At 47.4% G+C, this 20,094-nt stretch overlaps 1 protein-coding gene across 1 annotated transcript; it reads left to right on the top strand.

The window, feature by feature from the left end:
* Nucleotides 1-3,151: 3,151 nt before the first annotated feature.
* LOC148714913 (zinc finger BED domain-containing protein RICESLEEPER 1-like) lies at nt 3,152-13,595 on the top strand. Its single transcript, XM_089928436.1, has 3 exons — nt 3,152-4,117; nt 12,959-13,466; nt 13,557-13,595. Exons 1-2 carry the CDS (start codon nt 3,152-3,154, stop codon nt 13,442-13,444), a joined length of 1,452 nt encoding a protein of 483 aa, XP_089784562.1. The 3' UTR covers nt 13,445-13,466; nt 13,557-13,595.
* The last annotated feature ends 6,499 nt before the right edge of the window (nt 13,596-20,094 follow it).

The following is a 20,094-nucleotide window of genomic DNA, read 5'->3' as shown; positions in this document are numbered from 1 at the left end:
AAAATTTTGTCTTTTCTCATCACAATCTAGTTTGCTACAATCATGTTTTTGATAATATTATCTTGGTCAGCAGTTATTAGCTCGGTTCATGTTTGAAACCCTGAGAGGTCCACCATTTAAATTTTGAAGGTGGAAAATATACCTGATATTATTAAAAAACGAAAAACTATACAAAAAAAGTTACAGAGATGATGATAATTTCACCGGAAAAGAAAAAGAACAGTAAAGATCCCAAATGGAGGGGAACTAAACATTGACATCATAGACTGACTCTATCCCAAAGATGAGAAAAACTAACGACAGCTTTTGAGTTGCACAAAATTGACCAATTCCTGGTTTAGCCTAACAGCTTTTGATTTGCCATGGCAAACTCTGTTGCAGGCCCCTTTTTGAAATTTTGAGTGCAGCATCCTTGAATCTAACCAATAATACAAGAAAATATAAAATATATAAATAAACCTATCTCATCCTATCAACTTAAGCTTTTAAAACAAGTGGTGATTTTAACATAGTATCAGAACAGAGGTCCCGAGTTCAAACCCTGTCTCTGCACTCTTTAACTCCATTATTACAAATTTCAAATGATGGGCTCACCCATTAAAAAAAAAAGTCTGGCCCACATGTGAGGCTTAAGCTTTTGAGACAAGTAGTGATTTTAATAAATCTAATTAATATTACTCCTAAAAATACATAGTAAAGTTTGTCTGGTCGTCCTTATGTAATTAACTAAAATTCCCTCTCTTAAATTAAATAAAATAGTATAAGTACGATTGTTGTGGATGATGTGGTGCATCCTTTTTCTCCCTTTCTTCTGCCTCTCGCTCTAGCCATTCTTCTTCTCTGATAAAATCACATCTTAATTAATCACAATCCATTTCCTCCTGTGGACCTCCTATTCTCCTATGTTATGAAACCTAGCTCATCAATTGCTTCATTGCATCCGTTTATTCTTTCCAAATTAACTATATCTATAACGCTGCTCTCTTCCATCGGCAGTTTCTCTACCCTCTTCCCTCTTTTTTGGGGAGGGATCCAGAGTTGGAAGGCCTCCCCCTCTCTCTCAAACCTTGCCCCTCGGATTCTATTTTAGGTTTGTTGACTGAAGTATAGAATTTTCATAGACACGATGCAGAGTATTAAAATACAAAAAGTCATAAAAGTAAATAAGAATAATTGAGGCATATCTTAGTAGCCGTTGATGATCACTATAGCAGTATCGTATGAAAGGGAAAAACATAAAAGCAAGGTAGATCTTCCGCTCCTTGTACTTCTAGGTGTCTGTCTCCTTAATGTAGAATAAGGTACATTCATTATGGATTCTCTTTCTGCATTATGTTTAGGATACCGACTTCTGCTAAATTTATTTTCTGTCCCATACACTTGTTTCTTATATTATTTATTTTGTTTAATATATTTGTAAACTTAATTGACAGTTGTTATTGATATATAAATTTAACAGAATAATATATATATATATATATATATATATATTATAAATTGTTGATAATATTTAATTATTTATTTTAATATTTTAAAAATATTTTTGATCTTTTAAAAAATTTTAAAATAATGGTTGTCAGGTGTGGCTCGAAGACTAAGAACAGGGGTTGGCCCTAGAAGGTAAGCTCGAAAGATGGGTCGGTCTTGGTTCGGGCGTAACTAGAATGTCTTGACCTTAGGATAAAGCCCAGCCTGAGCCCGATGTACACCAAAGTTGTGATTCTCAACAATATTTTGGACAAGAACTGCCAAGAAAGTAGGGCTGGAAGTGGGCTCGGGCCGCCCGTAGGCCGGGCTATGGGCTATGGGCTATGGGCTATGGGCTAGGCTCAATGCATTTCGGGCCGGGCTCGGGCTGAATGATTAAGCCCATTTCTATTTCGGGTTGGGCTCGGGTATTTCATTGGCCCGGCCCGGGCCCGTCCAAGCCCAAGCCCACTTCCAGCCCGAATCGCGATGACCGAATGTGTCTGCAGTCTGCCGAATCGCGGCTAAACCCAGTTGCCAACTTGCCCGAGGGATTTGCAGAGGCGCAGCGGACGAGCGGTGGAGGCGACGAGGCATGGAGTTAGGGTTTCTCCGCTTGTCGACTCATCGCCGGTCGTCGTCATCGACCGTCCAAGCTTGGCGAAGTGGTGAAGAGGAGTCCCGACCACACTATCATCAGCGAAGCTAGGTTTTGAGGTACGATTACGAAAGATCTTCTTCCTTTTGGTTGGGATTTGCAGAGGCGCAGAGCGGACGAGCGGTGGAGGCGTGGAGCTAGGGTTTCTCCGCTTCTCCTTGTCGGCTCGTCGCCGGTCGCTAGTCGTCGTCGTCGACCATCCAAGCTCGGCGAAGTGATAAAACTCTAGATCTGAGGGCTCGTCGACCGTCCAAGCTTGTCGACCGTTCTCAAACCCCATCGCGATCTGAGGGCTTTCACCCCCATCGTGATCTGAGGGCTTTCGATCCCTGAAAAGAATTATGATCTCTCTGATCTCTTTGTCTGGAATTTTGGTTCTGGAGTCGGATGGTGGTGTTGTGTTAGTCTAGCATAGTATAAGGATTAAATTCGGTTGAACTACTGAAACTGACCAAAACTGAGTTTCAGGTGTCATTTCAACTGAAACTTCAATCTTGCATGCAATGTTTGCACAGTAGAATCTTAACTGTCTTTCAATTCTATCCACTTAACTGCAAGCATGATCTTTTGGAATTTATATGGTTAATGATCCACACATCTAGGTGTTCCTCATCCCTGACTAAGTAGCTTTGTACAATATTACAGAGTTGCACCATTGTCAGTGAAATGCAAGCACAATATTATGCTTATGAAACATGCCTAACCAATACTATAAAGTTAACTATAACAGTGGCATGCATTTCTGAGCATAGTTAAGCATAGCCTTTGTAGAAGTTTCATGTTCCCTAAACCTTCCTATGCTTTGTTTCTCTTTACGGATAATTGTGACAGTGGTTATTCCTATTCTTATTGCTGTTTATTGTTGTGTGCATTCTATCTTCATACATATCTGAGGCTTTAACGGGAAAGATTTGAGCTCTTTTTTAAATAGGTTAAATTTAATGATATTTATTTTGTTATAGGTTAAATTTGTGATATTTATTTTTTTATTTGGGCAGATTATTTTTACTAATGTCTCATTCTAAAATGGGTGAAAATGAGATTGTTGAAGATTTAAGGGATGAGGATGATAGAAATGAATATACTGTTGAAAATGATTGTGACAATTCTTCTAGAAAAAGATCTTGGGTATGGAATCACTTTATCGAGGAAAAAAATTCTGAAGGGTCAATAGCTAAGTGCAAATATTGTAAAAAAGTTTTAAGTGGGAGCATTAAAGGAGGAATGAGTCATCTAAAACGCCATCTAGAAAATGTTTGCAAAAAGTATCAAAAGAATCTGACTAATCAGTTGCTCTTACCACCAAGTTCAAAAGATCCGATAAAGTTTTTCAAATTCAATCAAAAAAAGAGTAGAAAAATTCTTACAAAATTTATCATATGTGCCGAGCTTCCATTTCGTATTGTTGAGCACACTATTTTTCTAGATTTTATGAGATCTCTTCAGCCATTATTCAAAATTATGGGTCGTAAGACTGTAAAACATGATTGTATGGCTTTGTATCAAGAAGAGAGGAAAAAATTGTATGATGTATTCAAGAACCTAAGGTCTCGGGTTAGTTTCACTACTGATATTTGGACATCAAATCAAAAAATTGGTTACATTTCTTTCACAGCACATTATATTGATTCTGATTTTATTCTACATAAGAAGATTATTAGTTTCAAGAAACTCCCATACCCTCACACCAGCTTTGCAATTGAAGATGCTATAAGAAAATGTCTTGTTGAATGGAAATTGGATTGTAAAATATGTGCTATTACTTTGGATAATTGCAGCACAAATGATGCTGTAATGAGAAGGCTCCGAGATCACTTTTGTTATGCAATGTTGTTTAGTGGGAAGTACAGTCATATTAGATGTTGTGCACATATATTAAATATTATGGTTCAGGATGGAATGAAAATCATTCATGAAGCTATTGAATGTATAAGAGAAATTGTTAGATATGTCTCTGCATCCTCATCACGAATGCAAGCATTTAATGAAACTGTACAATATATGAGACTTTCTGCTAGAAAAGGACTCACTTTGGATGTTCCAACAAGGTGGAATTCTACTTATGAAATGTTGCATGATGCACTTGGTTATAAAGATGCTCTTATTAGATATGCAACTGAGCATTCATGTGGATGCCCCACCAATGATGAATGAAAAAAGGCTTCTATAATTCTTAAATTCTTAAAAGCCTTTCTTGATGCCACTAAAGTATTTTCTGGTTGTAAGTATCCCACATCCAATTTATACCTAAAAAAAGTTTGAGGAATTAGGGCTTTGTTGATGGATGAAAGTATCGATACTGATGAAATAGTGAAGCAATTAACAAATGAGATGCTAAAGAAGTTTAACAAATATTGGTCTCAGTGCAATAATTTGTTGGTAATTGCTTCTATTTTGGATACCAGATCAAAGTTGATATTTGTAGATGTTGGGGGAAAAACCCCAAGTCATACCGCCACGGAGGCGCTCGGCCAAAGAACGCCGACCGGAAAGGCGCTCGGCCAAAGGGCGCCGACCAGAAAGATGCTCGGCCAAAAAGCGCCGACCAGGAAGGCGCCCGACCAGAGAACACCGACCAGGAAAGCGCTCGACTAAAGAGCGCCGACCAGAAAAACCGCCCAATAGAGGCGTTCGGCTAGAAAGCGCTTGCCCAAAGGGCGCCGACCAGAAGTACTAGAAGTAACCCCGCCACAGGGCGCCCCATTGGGCGACCAGCTCGGCTCGGCACCCCTGCCGAGCCGATTGCCTTGACCAAATGTTCAACTCCCGCCTAACCCTCTAAGGGACCTGACAACTCCACTACAACCTGCCGCTATCTCCAAGTTATCAAGGCATAAGATCTCCGCAGGTATTCGGCACGACCTGCCATTAATGCATGAGACCCCTCAAGTCTCCGATGCACTCAGTCATTTAATGAACACAGCTCAAGGCGATCTCCGGATCACTGAACCATCAAAGCGTATGGCTCTTCCTGACCACCGGTTCACTCGGTAATAAATGCACTTACCATCCACGGACCCCAGGCCCACCACGGCCGGCGGTTCAACCACTCCAACAGGTCCGATCGACCATGACAACTCCCTGGTTCCGGTCTGATTCGGCCTTATTCTCCACTACGCCATTAATGGGCCAAATGGTGCCCAATTATTACAAAAGAGGACAAATTCTCCTGTCACCTCCCAGGTAACACAATATCCCTCTATAAAAGGAAACCTGGGGGAAAGAAGGGGGGACCCGGACCCGGACTCGGACCGGGACAAAAAATAAACAGCACAAACACAATTGAGCACAATATTCTCTTGATCTTCTCCATATATCTCTCTTCTTCGCTCTCTCTTGCTTGCTCTCTCCACATATTTGCCCCCTCTGACTTAAGCATCGGAGGGCCGGCGCCGGAAAGCCCGGCCACCGGCTTTTTTGCAGGACAGGACAGGACAGGACGCACTCTCCTTCGCCCACTCGTATCCCCCAGGAGGACGCCACCAGCCGGCGCACCGCCGACCACCGTCCCTGCGGCGGAGCTCCTCCTCCCCTGGCTCCGTGGCGGCCCCCGGGTCCAATTTCCAGCAACAGTTGGCGCTAGAGGAAGAGCCCGAGTCGCTGCCATGAAGCTAAGGAGTAAAGGGGCTTCCAATGCTTCTCGACGTCCTCCACCTAGTCCTGGACACTCTGTCCAGAACTCACCACCTCCGGCCGAGTCAACCCTTCAAGTTCGACCGGAGCAGTTTGATGCCCTGGTGCAACAGGTGCAAGCCTTGGCTACCGCTGTTCAAGGCTTGCAACCCAGGGGCGTCCCGACGGCACCGCTTCCTCCGGCTCCAGTTCAACCGGAGCCCCCTACAAGCGGGCTTCCCCTTCGAGTATCATGCTCCAAGTCCCAAACGCTCAGTCCAGAATTCACCACCAAGATCTCCGGTAGATCAAGTTCCACAAGTCCAACTCGAGCACTTCGATGCGCTAGTGCAGCAAGTCCAAGCGCTAGCCATTGCAGCCCAAAGCCTGCAACAAGTGGAGGCCCCTCCTGTGCCGCCTCCACGGAATCATGTTAAGCAGAGGAAGAAACTTTCTCCCGACTCCCGAGCTATCTCGAATCAGGCATGGCTCCCGCTGCAACGACATATGTGGGGGCAACCAGTGAGAAGTATCCAAGTCTCACGTCAACGAGTTAGGGGGAAAGAGAAATAAAAGCTGAGGTCTGGAGAAGGAGAGTTATGGAGCTTTAAAATGGGATTGTAAGCCTCTGTGACAAAGGGTACAGCCCCATTAAATCCTATTATCCTTCCAAGTCTTCTGTCTTCCGGCAGCAAGCAAGAAACTAGCATGTACTCCCTCCTTGGGACGGCGCCTGCGACATTGCTCCCCTTTCAGAGCGTCGCCATCACTGAAGCCCCCGCCGAGCTCATGCAGACCGAGCTCAGAAACCCGAGCGCAAAACACCTCCTAGAAAATCGAGCCAAAGAAGGCCAGTGCTGAATCAAGTCCTGAGGGACTTCGAAGCTCGAGAGCCATCAAAATATCTCCAAAAGGTACAGGACACCACTTTGGCTTCAAATAAATTTAATATTTTATCTATTTTCAGGTTAACGAGCTCGGCTCGTTCTCTATCGGCCAACGAGCTCGGCTCGTTCTCCATCAGCCAATGAGCTCGGCTCGTTCTCCTACCCCGACCACGGTTGGGATGCCCCGACACAACGGGATGCCCCGATCCGTCGGGATGGCTCGAGACGTCGAGATGCGGTCTTAAGTGACCAGACGAGCTCGGCTCGTTCTCCATCGACTTCCACCGACGAGCTCGGCTCGTGCTCCATCGGCCAACGAGCTCGGCTCGTTCTCCTACCCTGACCACGGTCAGGATGCCCCGAGACGTCGGGATGCCTCGATCCGTCGGGATGGCTCGAGACGTCGAGATGCGGTCTTAAGTGACCAGACGAGCTCGGCTCGTTCTCCATCGACTTCCACCGACGAGCTCGGCTCGTGCTCCATCGGCCAACGAGCTCGGCTCGTTCTCCTACCCTGACCACGGTCAGGATGCCCCGAGACGTCGGGATGCCCCGATCCGTCGGGATGGCTCGAGACGTCGAGATGCGGTCTTAAGTGACCAGATGAGCTCGGCTCGTTCTCCATCGACTTCCACCGACGAGCTCGGCTCGTGCTCCATCGGCCAACGAGCTCGGCTCGTTCTCCTACCCTGACCACGGTCAGGATGCCCCGAGACGTCGGGATGCCTCGATCCGTCGGGATGCCCTGAGACGTCAGGATGCCCCAATATATTGGGATGCCCTGCCACAACGGGATGCCCCGCTCCGTCGGGATGGCTCGAGACGTCGAGATGCGGTCTTAAGTGACCAGACGAGCTCGGCTCGTTCTCCATCAACTTCCACCGGCGAGCTCGGCTCGTTCTCCATCGGCCAACGAGCTCGGCTCGTTCTCCTACCCTGACCACGGTCAGGATGCCCCGAGACGTCGGGATGCCCCGATCCGTCGGGATGCCCCGAGACGTCGGGATGCCCCGAGACGTCGGGATGCCCCGGCTATAGGGATGCTCGAGACGTCGAGATATGAGTTGCGGTCCTCACTGACCAGACGAGCTCGGCTCGTTCTCCATCGACTTCCACCGACGAGCTCGGCTCGTGCTCCATCGGCCAACGAGCTCGGCTCGTTCTCCTACCCCGACCTCGGCCGGGATGCCTCGAGACGTCGAGATTCCCCGATTCTTCGGGATGCCCCGATACGTTGGGATGCGGGCTTCACTGACCAAGACGAGCTCGGCTTGTTCTCCACCGGCTTCAACCAACGAGCTCGGCTCGTTCTCCATCGCCGGATTTCTCTGCCGACGTCCTCAAAGAACGGACCCCGAGCAGAGGAGCGTCTTCAGTCGCCTCGGCGCAAGGACGCACACGGTATAAGGTACCTATTTATTTAGTGTTTTTACATTATCTCATCTGTTCTTGGATCTCTGCCGACGTCCTCAAAGAACGGACCCCGAGCAGAGAAGCGTCTTCAGTTGCCTCGGCGCAAGGACGCACACGGTACAAGATACCCATTTATTTAGTATTTTTACATTATGTCATCTGTTCTTGGATCTCTGCCGACGTCCTCAAAGAACGGACCCCGAGCAGAGGAGCGTCTTCAGTCGCCTCGGCGCAAGGACGCACACGGTACAAGGTACCCATTTGTTTAGTGTTTTTACATTATCTTATCTGTTCTTGGATCTCTGCCGACGTCCTCAAAAAACAGACCCCGAGCAGAGGAGCGTCTTCAGTCGCCTCGGTGCAAGGACGCACACGGTACAAGGTACCCATTAATTTAATGTTTCTAAATTATCTTATCTGTTTTGGATCTCTGCCGACGTCCCCAAAGAGTGGACTCCGAGCAGAATGTTTTTAGTCGCCTCGGCGTGAAAACACTCACGGTACCAACAAACTTGGTATAAACCTAGTCTGTTGAATCCCCGTCACAAGCTGACGAGCATTCGACCCACTCGTTGGAAAAGAATCCGATCCGCCCCGGCAACCCGAGGCTCGGATTCAAAGTTCACTACGCTAAAAAAATCTAAGTCCTAGCGACCGCCCCAGGGCTTGGTCGAATTCTGGACTAGGCTCGGAAAAATTCTCCGAGCCCAAATCCCCTTAGTATAAGCATAAGCGTCGCTATACCACTGGTCGAAGGACCGAGCAATGGAGCTCGGCAAGCCGAACCTAAACCCAAACCCTGTGGCGGACTAAGTTGAGGCCCTAGAGCCCATATCCTCGGAACCTAAAATGGATCCGAGCAGAGAAACTTGGACTACAACAGACGAGTTTCCAAAAAAATATATTCATTTCAAAAAGCCCGTAGGCTAAGTACAAAGATTCGGGTTTGGCCCTTACAAGTATGGGGGGCCATCCCGACTAAACAAAACAACAAAAATTACACTAAGACTCGAGCTCGACCACTTCGGCCTCGGCAGTGTCGGGAGCGGCGGGCTCAGCAGTCGGGACCTCCTCAATGGCCTCGGCAGTAACAGGAGCAGCCTCGGAGGCGACCTCGGTCACTTCGGGGACGGCTACGACCGCCTCGGCCAGACCTCCCTGGTCGGCCCCCGGAGTTTCTGCCTCCGCCTCCAGCCTCTCGACCCCCGCTCCCGATTGGAGCAGGTTTACGTCAAAATCCGGGAGGAGCCGCCGCAGTTGGTTGCGGAAATCCCGGAAGCCCTGGATCAGCCCATTCACGCCCTCCTCTGCTAGGAGGTCGTGGAACTCCTCCGACTCGCGAAAGAGCGCTACCGCGCTCTGAGCTTGTTCCCGAGCCTCGAGCTCCCGAGCCTCGTGGTATGCGGCCTTCCGCTCGAGGGTTCTTATTTCCCGCTCGAGCTCTAAGTGTCGGAGGCGGGCATTCCCCACCTCCTGCTCGCGGGAGGCCAACGCCAGCTCGGCTTCAGCCAAACGAGCCTCGGCGGCGCGTACTTCGGACCTTGTTAGTGTGTGCGCGCCCTTCTCTTCATCGAGCTCGGCGGTCAGAGCTCGAATTCCTTCCTCGGATGCTCCAATTCTTTCTTGGAGCACCTGACATTTGGCCTCGGAGGCCTGGTACCTCGCCTCGGCGGCCAGGTACCTCGCCTGGGCCTCCTCATAACCACGCTGGCACCTCCGGGCCCGCTCCCGGTAGTCTTGGACTATGTGCATCAGCATTTCCGTCTCGTGCAAATGCTGTAAAAGAGACGAAAAGAAAAACATAAGGCGCTGCGAGTAAAAATCTTTTACAAATTACGCAGATGAAAAATTTTACTTATCCGGACGGCGTTGCAGCGGGTAGCGTCCATGAAAGCATTATAGCTCATGGACTGTATCCTGGCCCGGTCGGCCAGGAGCAGCGCGACCCGAAAAACTTCGCGCGCCACTCGAGGACTGTCGAGGGCTGAATCGCCCTCGTATACCGACCAGACGGGTGCAAGGGGCACCCGTTCCCCCGAGCCTGATGGGCCCGGAAGGCCAGCATCGGCTGGCCTAGGCGGAGCCAACCCCGAGGCTCCCTGACTGCTCCCCGGCTCGGAGCTAGGAGGCTGGGGTCGGACAAGCGGCCGATCTGACTGCCGCACGACTGAGGCGGGGCGCGCAAGCACGGGACCCGCGGAACTCCTCCCCTGGTCGGCAACTGAAGCATCCTGCCGACCAGGGATTCGTGCCAAGGGCACCGGGCATGGGAGCACCACCGAAGCTCCCTGGGACCCCGTGCCCCTGGAATCCGCGCCAGAGTGCGCGGGGCGAGAAGGGCCCGCCTCGGAGTGCGCGGGGCGAGAAGGACCCGCCTCGGCCACTGCTGTCGCCGGGGTCGCTGGGGTTGCCGAGACTTTTTGCTTCTTTCTCGGCTCGGTGGGCTCGCCCGGGAGCTCGGCCGCCCTCTTTTGGAAACGGGCGTAGAGGACCTCGCTCTTGGTCACCATCTTTGCGATATCTGCAAGGGTGAGCAGGATTAGAACATTAGAACAGTAATAAAACGAAAAAGACACTGAAACTATCCTTACCGTGGGGGCGTGCCGAGCTCAGGCCCACGTTCACTAAAGCGTCCTCACATATGAGGCCGTTCAGCAAAATGCCGTCCCCGAGGCCGCGGATGGTGTCGATGATCCCCTGCTCACGTAGAGAAAGCTGGGGGGGTTTGTTGATGGACCTGAGCTGGGCCGGCCCCCACCTGGGGTCAAACCCCCAGGACCGTTCAGAACCTAGGAAGAAGAATTTCTTCTTCCAGTCATGAATGGACGAGGGGGCACCATGAAAAAGTGGCCGACCCGCCCGAAGGGCGATATAGAGCCACTCTCCGTTTCCCGGGTTCGACTTAAAGATAAAAAGTCGCCGGAAAACGTTGACAGAAGTCGGAATTCCGTGCAGTAAGCACAGTGACAAGAAACCGATCACTGTCCTCCAGGCATTCGGAGCGAGTTGCGCCGGAACCAGCCGGCATACCATCAGCAACTCATTCACGAAGCCGTGAAGAGGAAATCGGAGACCGGCCCAGAGTGACTCTAGGTACACTCCGATCCGGCCTGCCGGAGGATCGGTTACCCGATCCCCACGCCTGGCGGGTTCCAAACGGAACCCGTGAAGAGGGAAAAACCACTCTTCGGTCATTTCGACCTCCAGGACGCTCATGGTAGACACGACTTCACTGGGAAGAGAACCCATTGCGAGAGAGAGATTAAAAAGAAAAAGGGGAACCTGAGAAAGACGCCGGAGAAAAGAACTTCGGACTGTGAAAAGCTGGGAGAAAAAAAGCTGGAGGAAGAAGGCAATAGGAAGGGGATGGAAGGCCCGGGGGGAGTTTATATAAACCTCCCCAACGGCCCCGATCGGCAAAAAGAAAAGCCGTATCCCGTTGAGATGACCACACGTGTCGGTCCAAAAGACAGAACGACGCGTTTAATTAGGGCTAGCGCTTCGGACGCCGAAGCGCCCCATCGGATCGTGCGGCCCCATCATAGCCCACGACGCGAGGACGCTTCGCAAAAGGTATCCCAATAATGAGGCTTTTCGGAAAAGAAGAGACGCCGCCTATTAAAGGCACCTCGAGGCGTCCGATAATTCAAAATGCGCAATAAATTAAAATTTTCGAAATCCGTAATGACCCAACTAAAGCTACTTCCCGCACTCCAGCTGGTAGCCAACTGGAACTCGGAAGTCGGGGGGTAGTGTTGGGGGAAAAACCCCAAGTCATACCGCCACGGAGGCGCTCGGCCAAAGAGCGCCGACCGGAAAGGCGCTCGGCCAAAGGGCGTCGACCAGAAAGATGCTCGGCCAAAAAGCGCCGACCAGGAAGGCGCCCGACCAGAGAACACTGACCAGGAAAGCGCTCGACTAAAGAGCGCCGACCAGAAAAACCGCCCAATAGAGGCGCTCGGCTAGAAAGCGCTTGCCCAAAGGGCGCCGACCAGAAGTACTAGAAGTAACCCCGCCACAGGGCGCCCCATTGGGCGACCAGCTCGGCTCGGCACCCCTGCCGAGCCGATTGCCTTGACCAAATGTTCAACTCCCGCCTAACCCTCTAAGGGACCTGACAACTCCACTACAACCTGCCGCTATCTCCAAGTTATCAAGGCATAAGATCTCCGCAGGTATTCGGCACGACCTGCCATTAATGCATGAGACCCCCTCAAGTCTCCGATGCACTCAGTCATTTAATGAACACGGCTCAAGGCGATCTCCGGATCACTGAACCATCAAAGCGTATGGCTCTCCCTGACCGCCGGTTCACTCGGTAATAAATGCACTTACCATCCACGGACCCCAGGCCCACCACGGCCGGCGGTTCAACCACTCCAACAGGTCCGATCGACCGTGACAACTCCCTGGTTCCGGTCTGATTCGGCCTTATTCTCCACTACGCCATTAATGGGCCAAATGGTGCCCAATTATTACAAAAGAGGACAAATTCCCCTGTCACCTCCCAGGTAACACAATATCCCTCTATAAAAGGAAACCTGGGGGAAAGAAGGGGGGACCCGGACCCGGACTCGGACCGGGACAAAAAATAAACAGCACAAACACAATTGAGCATAATATTCTCTTGATCTTCTCCACATATCTCTCTTCTTCGCTCTCTCTTGCTTGCTCTCTCCACATATTTGCCCCCTCTGACTTAAGCATCGGAGGGCCGGCGCCGGAAAGCCCGGCCACCGGCTTTTTTGCAGGACAGGACAGGACAGGACGCACTCTCCTTCGCCCACTCGTATCCCCCAGGAGGACGCCACCAGCCGGCGCACCGCCGACCACCGTCCCTGCGGCGGAGCTCCTCCTCCCCTGGCTCCGTGGCGGCCCCCGGGTCCAATTTCCAGCAACAGTAGAGTTTTGTTATCAAAAGGCATTTGAGTTGGAGGAGTGCAAGAAAAAGATTGATGATATTCGTGCTTGTCTTTTTAAATTGTATAATGAGTATGTAGATGCAACAAGAATGCAGCCCTCTATGAGTTCAAGTGAGCGAACATCTAATTTTGGTGGACAAGGTGATATAAGTTCAGTTTCTTCCAAAAAAAAATTTGGTATGGATTTTGTTCAATTTAGAAGTCAGAGTTCTTCAAAACGCCCTAAGAGATCCGAGCTAGATAGTTATTTGGATGATGATGTGCTTCCTGATTTGGAGAATAAGGAGTTTGGCATCTTGGCTTGGTGGAAGAGCAATGTAGCAGTCTATCCTATACTATCAAGAATGGCTCGAGATGTTCTAGCTATTCCAGTCTCCACTGTTTCATCTGAGTCGGCATTCAGCACTGGTGGTAGAGTTGTGGATCAGTATCGAAGCTCTTTGAGCCCATCTACCGTAGAAGCCTTAGTTTGTACCCAAGATTAGCTTCGTGAACAATATGATGAAGGTATATAAATCTTTTAAATTTATCTAATATTTTTTATTTGCTTATTGTACTTATAATTTAAACATTTATGATTAATTTGTGTGTTAACAGTTGCAAATTGCTCGAGTACTGTAACGTTGAATGTAGATGATGACACCCTGGAGTGGGCAACTTGGGAGAACTGAATGACGATACCCTCATCAGATCTAGTTCATACCTAAAGTATCAAGTATGTTTGTTGATGGAATATTTTCATGTGGATCATGGTTATTTTCATGTGGATCATGGTTATTTGTTGCAAAATTTTATGAGAGTTGTATGTTTTTGAACTGCAGGCCTGAAGGCGACTTCAGGGGGTTTCTCTATTACATGGATATGATGAATATATTATTATGCAAGGAACAACGACTTCAGGCCGATGATTTTTTTTATCCTCCTATTTTTGATGGAATCCTTTTGTTTGGTTGCAGTTGTATCATTGAAGTGTCAAATTGCACTAATCCTTTTACCTGATCGGAGCTAGCATAACCTCCTGTTTCCTTTGCATGTTGTCATTCAAAAATTCTAACTCTGCACAGAACTGCTTAGGACTATAGCATGGAATGAATTTTTTTCAAGTTGTCTTCAAACCATCAGATGCTCTTTAGAATTGTTGGACTGGTTTGAGCAGATTGGTCGTGCCAAGATAAAGTCAGGAAATTCATTCATTTGGCAGGAAACCTCTTAATTGTATATTTTGTTAATGATCTGTCTGCTTGCCTACTTGGTCCATCTCATATTTGATTTAAGCTGAGTAGGTTGTTGCTTGTGGACAGAATCTTCATCTTGGTTTTTTTCTTTTTTATCTCCTATTGTTTGCTTGTGGACATTTTTGCTTGTATGTTTTCATGTACTTGTATTTGCACATACACCTCTGTGAAATTTTCCTCTGTGCAATTGATCTGTCATTTATAACTGCTACAAAATTGACTGTTTAAAAGCATGACTGCTAAGCATTGCTATTTTCTATTCCAGTGTAGATCTTGAATCTAAAACACTCTTCAATACCATTTAGAAAGTGATCTTGGATTGTTTTTCTTTTTTCCCTGGACAGACTAAAGGTAGGATGGCCCTCTTTGCTTACTTCTCCTGCTATAGGTTTGGTACTGTTGACGAGTCTGGATTTGCCCTGCTGTTGAACTGGAAGAAGTTTTCTTCTATAGCTTGGCTTACCTATCCATTTTTTTTAAATGCCCTTCCAAATTTCGTATCTATCAATTTCGATAGGATTATTGAGAATTTTGTTAGCTGGGCCATGTTTTAACACACTTAAAGTATTGTTGGATGAATTTGTAGCAAGGGTATAGCATTGCAGTAAAAAAACTTACTGTACATGTTTCTACAGGACCCAAGTAAGCCAGGCAAGCTGAAGCTCTTGGTTCACTCTATGACCAAGCTCAAGCTTTGCTCAATTAATCATGTAAATTGGGCCGGGCTCGAGATCGGGCTGGGCTCGTGAGCGGGCTGGCCCAATCGGGCTCGGGCCGGGCTCGGGCTGAGTTTCTGTAAAACTGTTCGGGCCTCGGCCCAGCCCGAAGTTTGAAAAATAATTTCGGGCCGGGCTTGGGTAGGGGTGTGGCCCGGCCCGGCCTGGCCCAGTTCCAGCCCTACAAGAAAGCAGGTACAAATGTGGTTAGCTAGAGGGGTTCTAACGGCTAGTTCGCTCCAGCGAATGCTTTGAGAATCATGCGAGATTGGCCATGGTAGAGAAAATTAAAGTAGGGAAGATGGTGGATGGCGCCCCTGGGAGGGGGGGAGTCGGGATCTGCCGGCATAGGAGGAGGCAACAAGTGGTCGGGCAAGGCCTGGGGGATGGGCCACGCACCCCATTTTGGAGGCAGAGGTGGAGAAGCTCCAGGGCCTCTTCTCGGCAGTCCTCGATCTGTCGGAGGAGCCGATCGAGGCTTCACAAAGGAAATGGGAGGACTGTGTGGTGGTGGTCTGGAGTTTGGGACGTTGTGTGCTGGCGGAGTGGGTGGCTAGGGATGTTGCCACCCGAGCGAAGACGAAAGCCAAGGTGGTGGTGGTGCCTCTCGTCGACGACCATCTTGTCCTCCGTTTCAAGTCGAAGGCAGACTGAGACAGTGTGTTGACCGGCAGGCTATGGGTGATGGAGGGCCAGTTGCTTGCCATGGAGCCAAGGGTTCCTGATTTCGTGCCGGACTATACGCCATCAAAACGGTGGTGGTTTGGATCCGGCTGCCTCGCTCCCATTTGAGTACTAGTCGAGCGAGACGATCCTTCGGATCATGTAGGCGACGATCCGGCCGATTGTCGTTGACGGGTTCACCGAGTAGCAAAAAGTCAAGGGGTTTGCTAGGGTGAGGGTGGCCATTGATGCCACCGCCTCGTTGCTGCCCGATGTCCATATCAAAGAGAAGGTGAGGGTGCTTTGGCAGCCCTTCGCCTACAAGGACGTGCCCGAGTTCTGCTACTGGTGTAGGTGAATTGAGCATGCAGAAGAGTCATGTAGATTTCCGATGTTGGTGTTGGAGGAGGAGGGGCTGGAGCGGATGACCCTGGTGGTGGAGACGAGCGGCATCCGAAAGGAGCCGGGTTCTAGCTTTGGAGAGGTGACCTAGTGGCCAATCTACGGTCCGTGTTAGCAACCACTCGGATTCGGCCGCCACGGGCTGCGAAAGGGTCGCTGCGGCCAAGGAAGACGATTGGGTCCACGCCCGAGTCGTCATCCTCGAGGCCGCAGTCCCTGGCCAACCGCCTGAGCTCCCTTTGCTCACCGCCGAACTTGCAAGGGTGGCAGAAACCGATAATGGTGGCTGGGCACCGCTCTCTGCCTAAGGACAAGTCGACCTATGAGGGTGACTCCGGTTCTAGTCTAGCTCATCCCCAAGGTACAACAACCTGGTTCAACCCGATCCTCTCCTAACGAGTATGATCGTTGGGAACACTTGAGTCGACCGATTCCTTCAATTACCCAGATGAAAAGAAAAACTTGAAAAAAGGTTTGGAGGTTGGGGCAGCGCGTCCATTTGCGTATCGCCTTGTTTGTACGAAAGGTGGCATTGGGATGTCTGCCGACCAGGGACGTGTTGGCCAGAAGGGGAGTGAGAGTCAACTCGGCATGTGAGTAGTGCCCAGAGGTGGTGGAGACGATCAGCCATGTTCTTTTTGGGTGCCCATGGGTGGCTTAGGTATGGAGTTGTGCCATGGGCCTAGGAGCTCTGCCCAGCATGGTGTAGGTCATTCACTCGATGGAGGACTCCTTAGGCCACTTGGAGGTGTCCCCCTCGGGGAGAAATGGGCCATCAGGAGCGCCTATGTGGCCTACCATATTTGGATGGACAACAATGCCCGAATCTTTGAGGATAAAAGGGCGCACCTGAGGATGCGGCGGCTTTACCTAGGACAACCAGGGACATCTAGGGCATCCACTCATCTATTACAACGACCAGGGTGATCTTTGTATCATGGGAGCCCCCCTCTCCTGGCACTCTCAAGGTAAACTTTGATGGCAGCACCTCTCAGTCTAGAGGCAGAGGAGGGATCGGCTTTATGGTCAGGCACTGCGACGCCAGAGGATGACGTACCTTTGATGAGACAGCATGTGGAGCTAAGCTGAGGGTGGCTTGGGAGGGGATCATCTATGCGATGCGGGTGCTCGAAGTTGATAGCATTCACTTGGAAGGAGACTCAATTACAGTGATTGAGTGGATTCGAGGGGAGCACGCCTGCGACGATCAGCACTCACTCCTCCGAGATATTCGAAGGCTTGCAGGAGAGTGTGGCTCCTTATGGGCCTCTCATGTCTATCGGCGCATCATACAAGAGAGTTTCTTTAGGAGGATCAGGAATCGACTCGTCTTTGCCATATACTTTTTTATGATTTTGTTGGGTGCGCTCAAACACGACTAGTGCGAGTAACCACTATATCAAAAAAAAAAGGTTTGGAAGAAGAGAAAAAAAAAAGGAGAGAGAAATTCTCTATTTTATCTCAAAAAGTAGAGAAGTGATGTGGATTGAGTTATCCAAAATACGAAACCTAGAGCTTATTTATAGACTCTATCCGGTGATCGAAATGGTGCGGTGTTTCCGAACATGCGATGTTTTAGAAACATCACATCCTACAAAAATCGGAACCAACGTTCTTTTTAGAAGAGTCGCAGCTCTTCCAAAAGAATCATTTGAAGAAAAAGATAGGAGTTTTAAAGTTTTTGAACCATCTAAAATTTAGAAGATAAAATTGGTATATTTATTTTTTAAATTTTTATTTTTTAAGGTAAAACTATAACAATCCGTACAAAAGATTTAAATTTAAAAAAATACATAGAAAAAAATCTGGGCAATTTATACTATGCAATGGGTGAGGTGTCCTGTGTACGTGAACCTCACTTAGTGTTGATAGTATGTATCTGAAAGAACTATAGTGGATTAGACGTCCTTTGACTCGAACTTCTACTTATCACACATACAGTACATATCAATTGGGTTTTATATGATTAGCGCTATTTAAAGGCCTTACGATTAGTACCTTGATTTTTTATAAGAATTTTACTAGAGTTAGCCCAAACTCCTAGTCGTAGCCTATACGATAATTCTCACATAGATAAGTCCTCCAAGAATATTTGTGACCTAATACCCTGCAGATTTTTTATCTTAAACTCATTAGGAGTATAACTCAACATTTTCAATATATATTTTTGTTACTGATAAAAGTGCTTATTATAGGGATAGAAGGAGATATACTCCAAAAAAAATGTACTTTGACATGGTTACTTAATCAACTTCGTTTCTACCATATCGAACCTCCTTCGTGGGATCTCTAATTACAAAGATTAGGTATCCACTGTCGGTGATCGAATAGTGGCCTTAAGCCCCATCCTCATAGTTTTTCTTGTACTTGACAAATTTCAAAAAATTGACATTACTCTTTTTGAGTCAACTTACAAATTTATGATAAATCTGGATATTTTGGTTCATCTTTTTGTTAGTAATCTTCTGATTGTAAGGTTTTAAGTTAGATTTTAGGTTTGAAATAAATGCAATAACGAATAATAATATCAATAAAATTAAATAACCACACTAAGAAGTATAAACAAGTAATATCACTTTGTAATTTCTGTATGTTTTTTTAAAAACAGTAATATGTATTTTGAGAACAACTAGTAATATGTATAGTTTTTAAAGCAACAATAATTTCTGCGCAGCTTTTAAAAATGCAGAAGTTTTTTACACAAATTTTAAAGATACAAAAAATTCTGCACAAAAATTAAAGATTGCACAAAATTTATTGCACAAAATTTAATGTTGTAGAAAATCTGTATGGATTTTAAAGTTGTACTATTTTCAAAGATGTAGAAAATTCTGTAAAAATTTTGAATATGCAGAAAATTTTTTGTAGTGCTTTTAAAGTTGTAGAAATCTGTTTGCACTATTTTCAGAGCAATATGACTTTCTTAAAATTTTTTTTGTTGAAGAAAATAACATTCTAAAGGAAATTAAGGCTTTTAAATTGCTATATAATTAAACTAAATCTAATTCTATTATATCAAATTAAATTTTGATAAACATATATATATATAGCAATTTTTAGTACAATCAAAAATATGTTCTTAGATTGTTGAAAATATTTTACCTAAAAATTGCTATATTTTTATTTTATAGAAGTATTATAAAGGAATAATTTACTTAAAAAAATCAGAAGATCGAAAAGAACTTGTCTAGATTGAGGCGTGTGATATATATTGTCCTAAGAACGTAATTCACCCCCTACATACAGGTTTACGGTAATCTCGTCTCTAAAGTACAATAACCCGACTCTGCTTGATTCTCTTCTAACGAGCATGATTACTAGGGAGGCTTGACTCGATCGACTCTTTCAATTGCCCAGATGAAAAGAAAAACTTGAAAAAAGGTTTGGAAGAAGAGAAAAAGAAAAGGAAGAGAGAAATTCTCTGTTTTGTCTGAAGAAGCAGAGAAGTAACATGGATTGAGTTATCCGAAACATTGGATCCAGAGCCTATTTATAGACTCTGTCCGGTGATCGAAATAGTGCGGCATTTCCGAAAATGCGATGTTTTAGAAATATCGTATCCATATGGAAATCGGAAACAACGTTTTTTCAGAAGAGTCGCAACTCTTCTAAAAAAAAGCATTGAAAAAAAATAAGAGTTATAAAGTTTTTAAATTATTTAAAATTTAGGAGATAAAGCTAGTATATTTATTTTTTTTATTTTTTATTTATTTTTTTTTAAAGTTAAAACTCCAATCCTTCTCGTGTGGCCCAGCTTGCACTCCCTGCACGTCAACGAAGCCGGACGTGGTCGCGCCGGGTCTCAGCATCCTGGCGGCCTGGCCGGATGGGGTGGGCCAAATGGGGATGATCACAGATCGGCGGCGAGCAGAGTTCAATATCATCTCGGGCAAGTCGATGGCATGCCCCCATGCCTCCAGCGTGGTGGCGCTGCTCAAGGCTCCGCGCGGGGCCTGGTCGCTGGTGGCCATCCGGTCGGCGCTGATGACAACAGCCTACGCCAATGATAACATGGGCCAACATTTGGTGGATGAGACGTGGGCCATTGCGTCCACCGGATGGGCCTATTGTCCGGGAATATAGACCCGGAGAAGGCCCTCCATCCTGGCCTCGTCTATG

This window comes from Phoenix dactylifera, chromosome 2, assembly GCF_051530095.1.
Source record: "Phoenix dactylifera cultivar Ajwa chromosome 2, Ajwa_hap1_PhDact_Kaust_v1.1, whole genome shotgun sequence".
NCBI lineage: Eukaryota > Viridiplantae > Streptophyta > Magnoliopsida > Arecales > Arecaceae > Phoenix > Phoenix dactylifera.
Note: the sequence above shows the minus strand (reverse complement) of the source record. Positions and strands in the feature narration are given on the sequence as shown.

Excerpts from the sequence above, each read along its gene's own strand:
- LOC148714913 (XM_089928436.1), top strand. The coding sequence starts at position 3,152 with ATGGGTGAAAATGAGATTGTTGAAGATTTAAGGGATGAGGATGATAGA. Across the intron at positions 4,118-12,958 it reads TGCAAGCATTTAATGAAACT|GCATTTGAGTTGGAGGAGTG; the intron begins GTACAATATATG and ends TGTTATCAAAAG.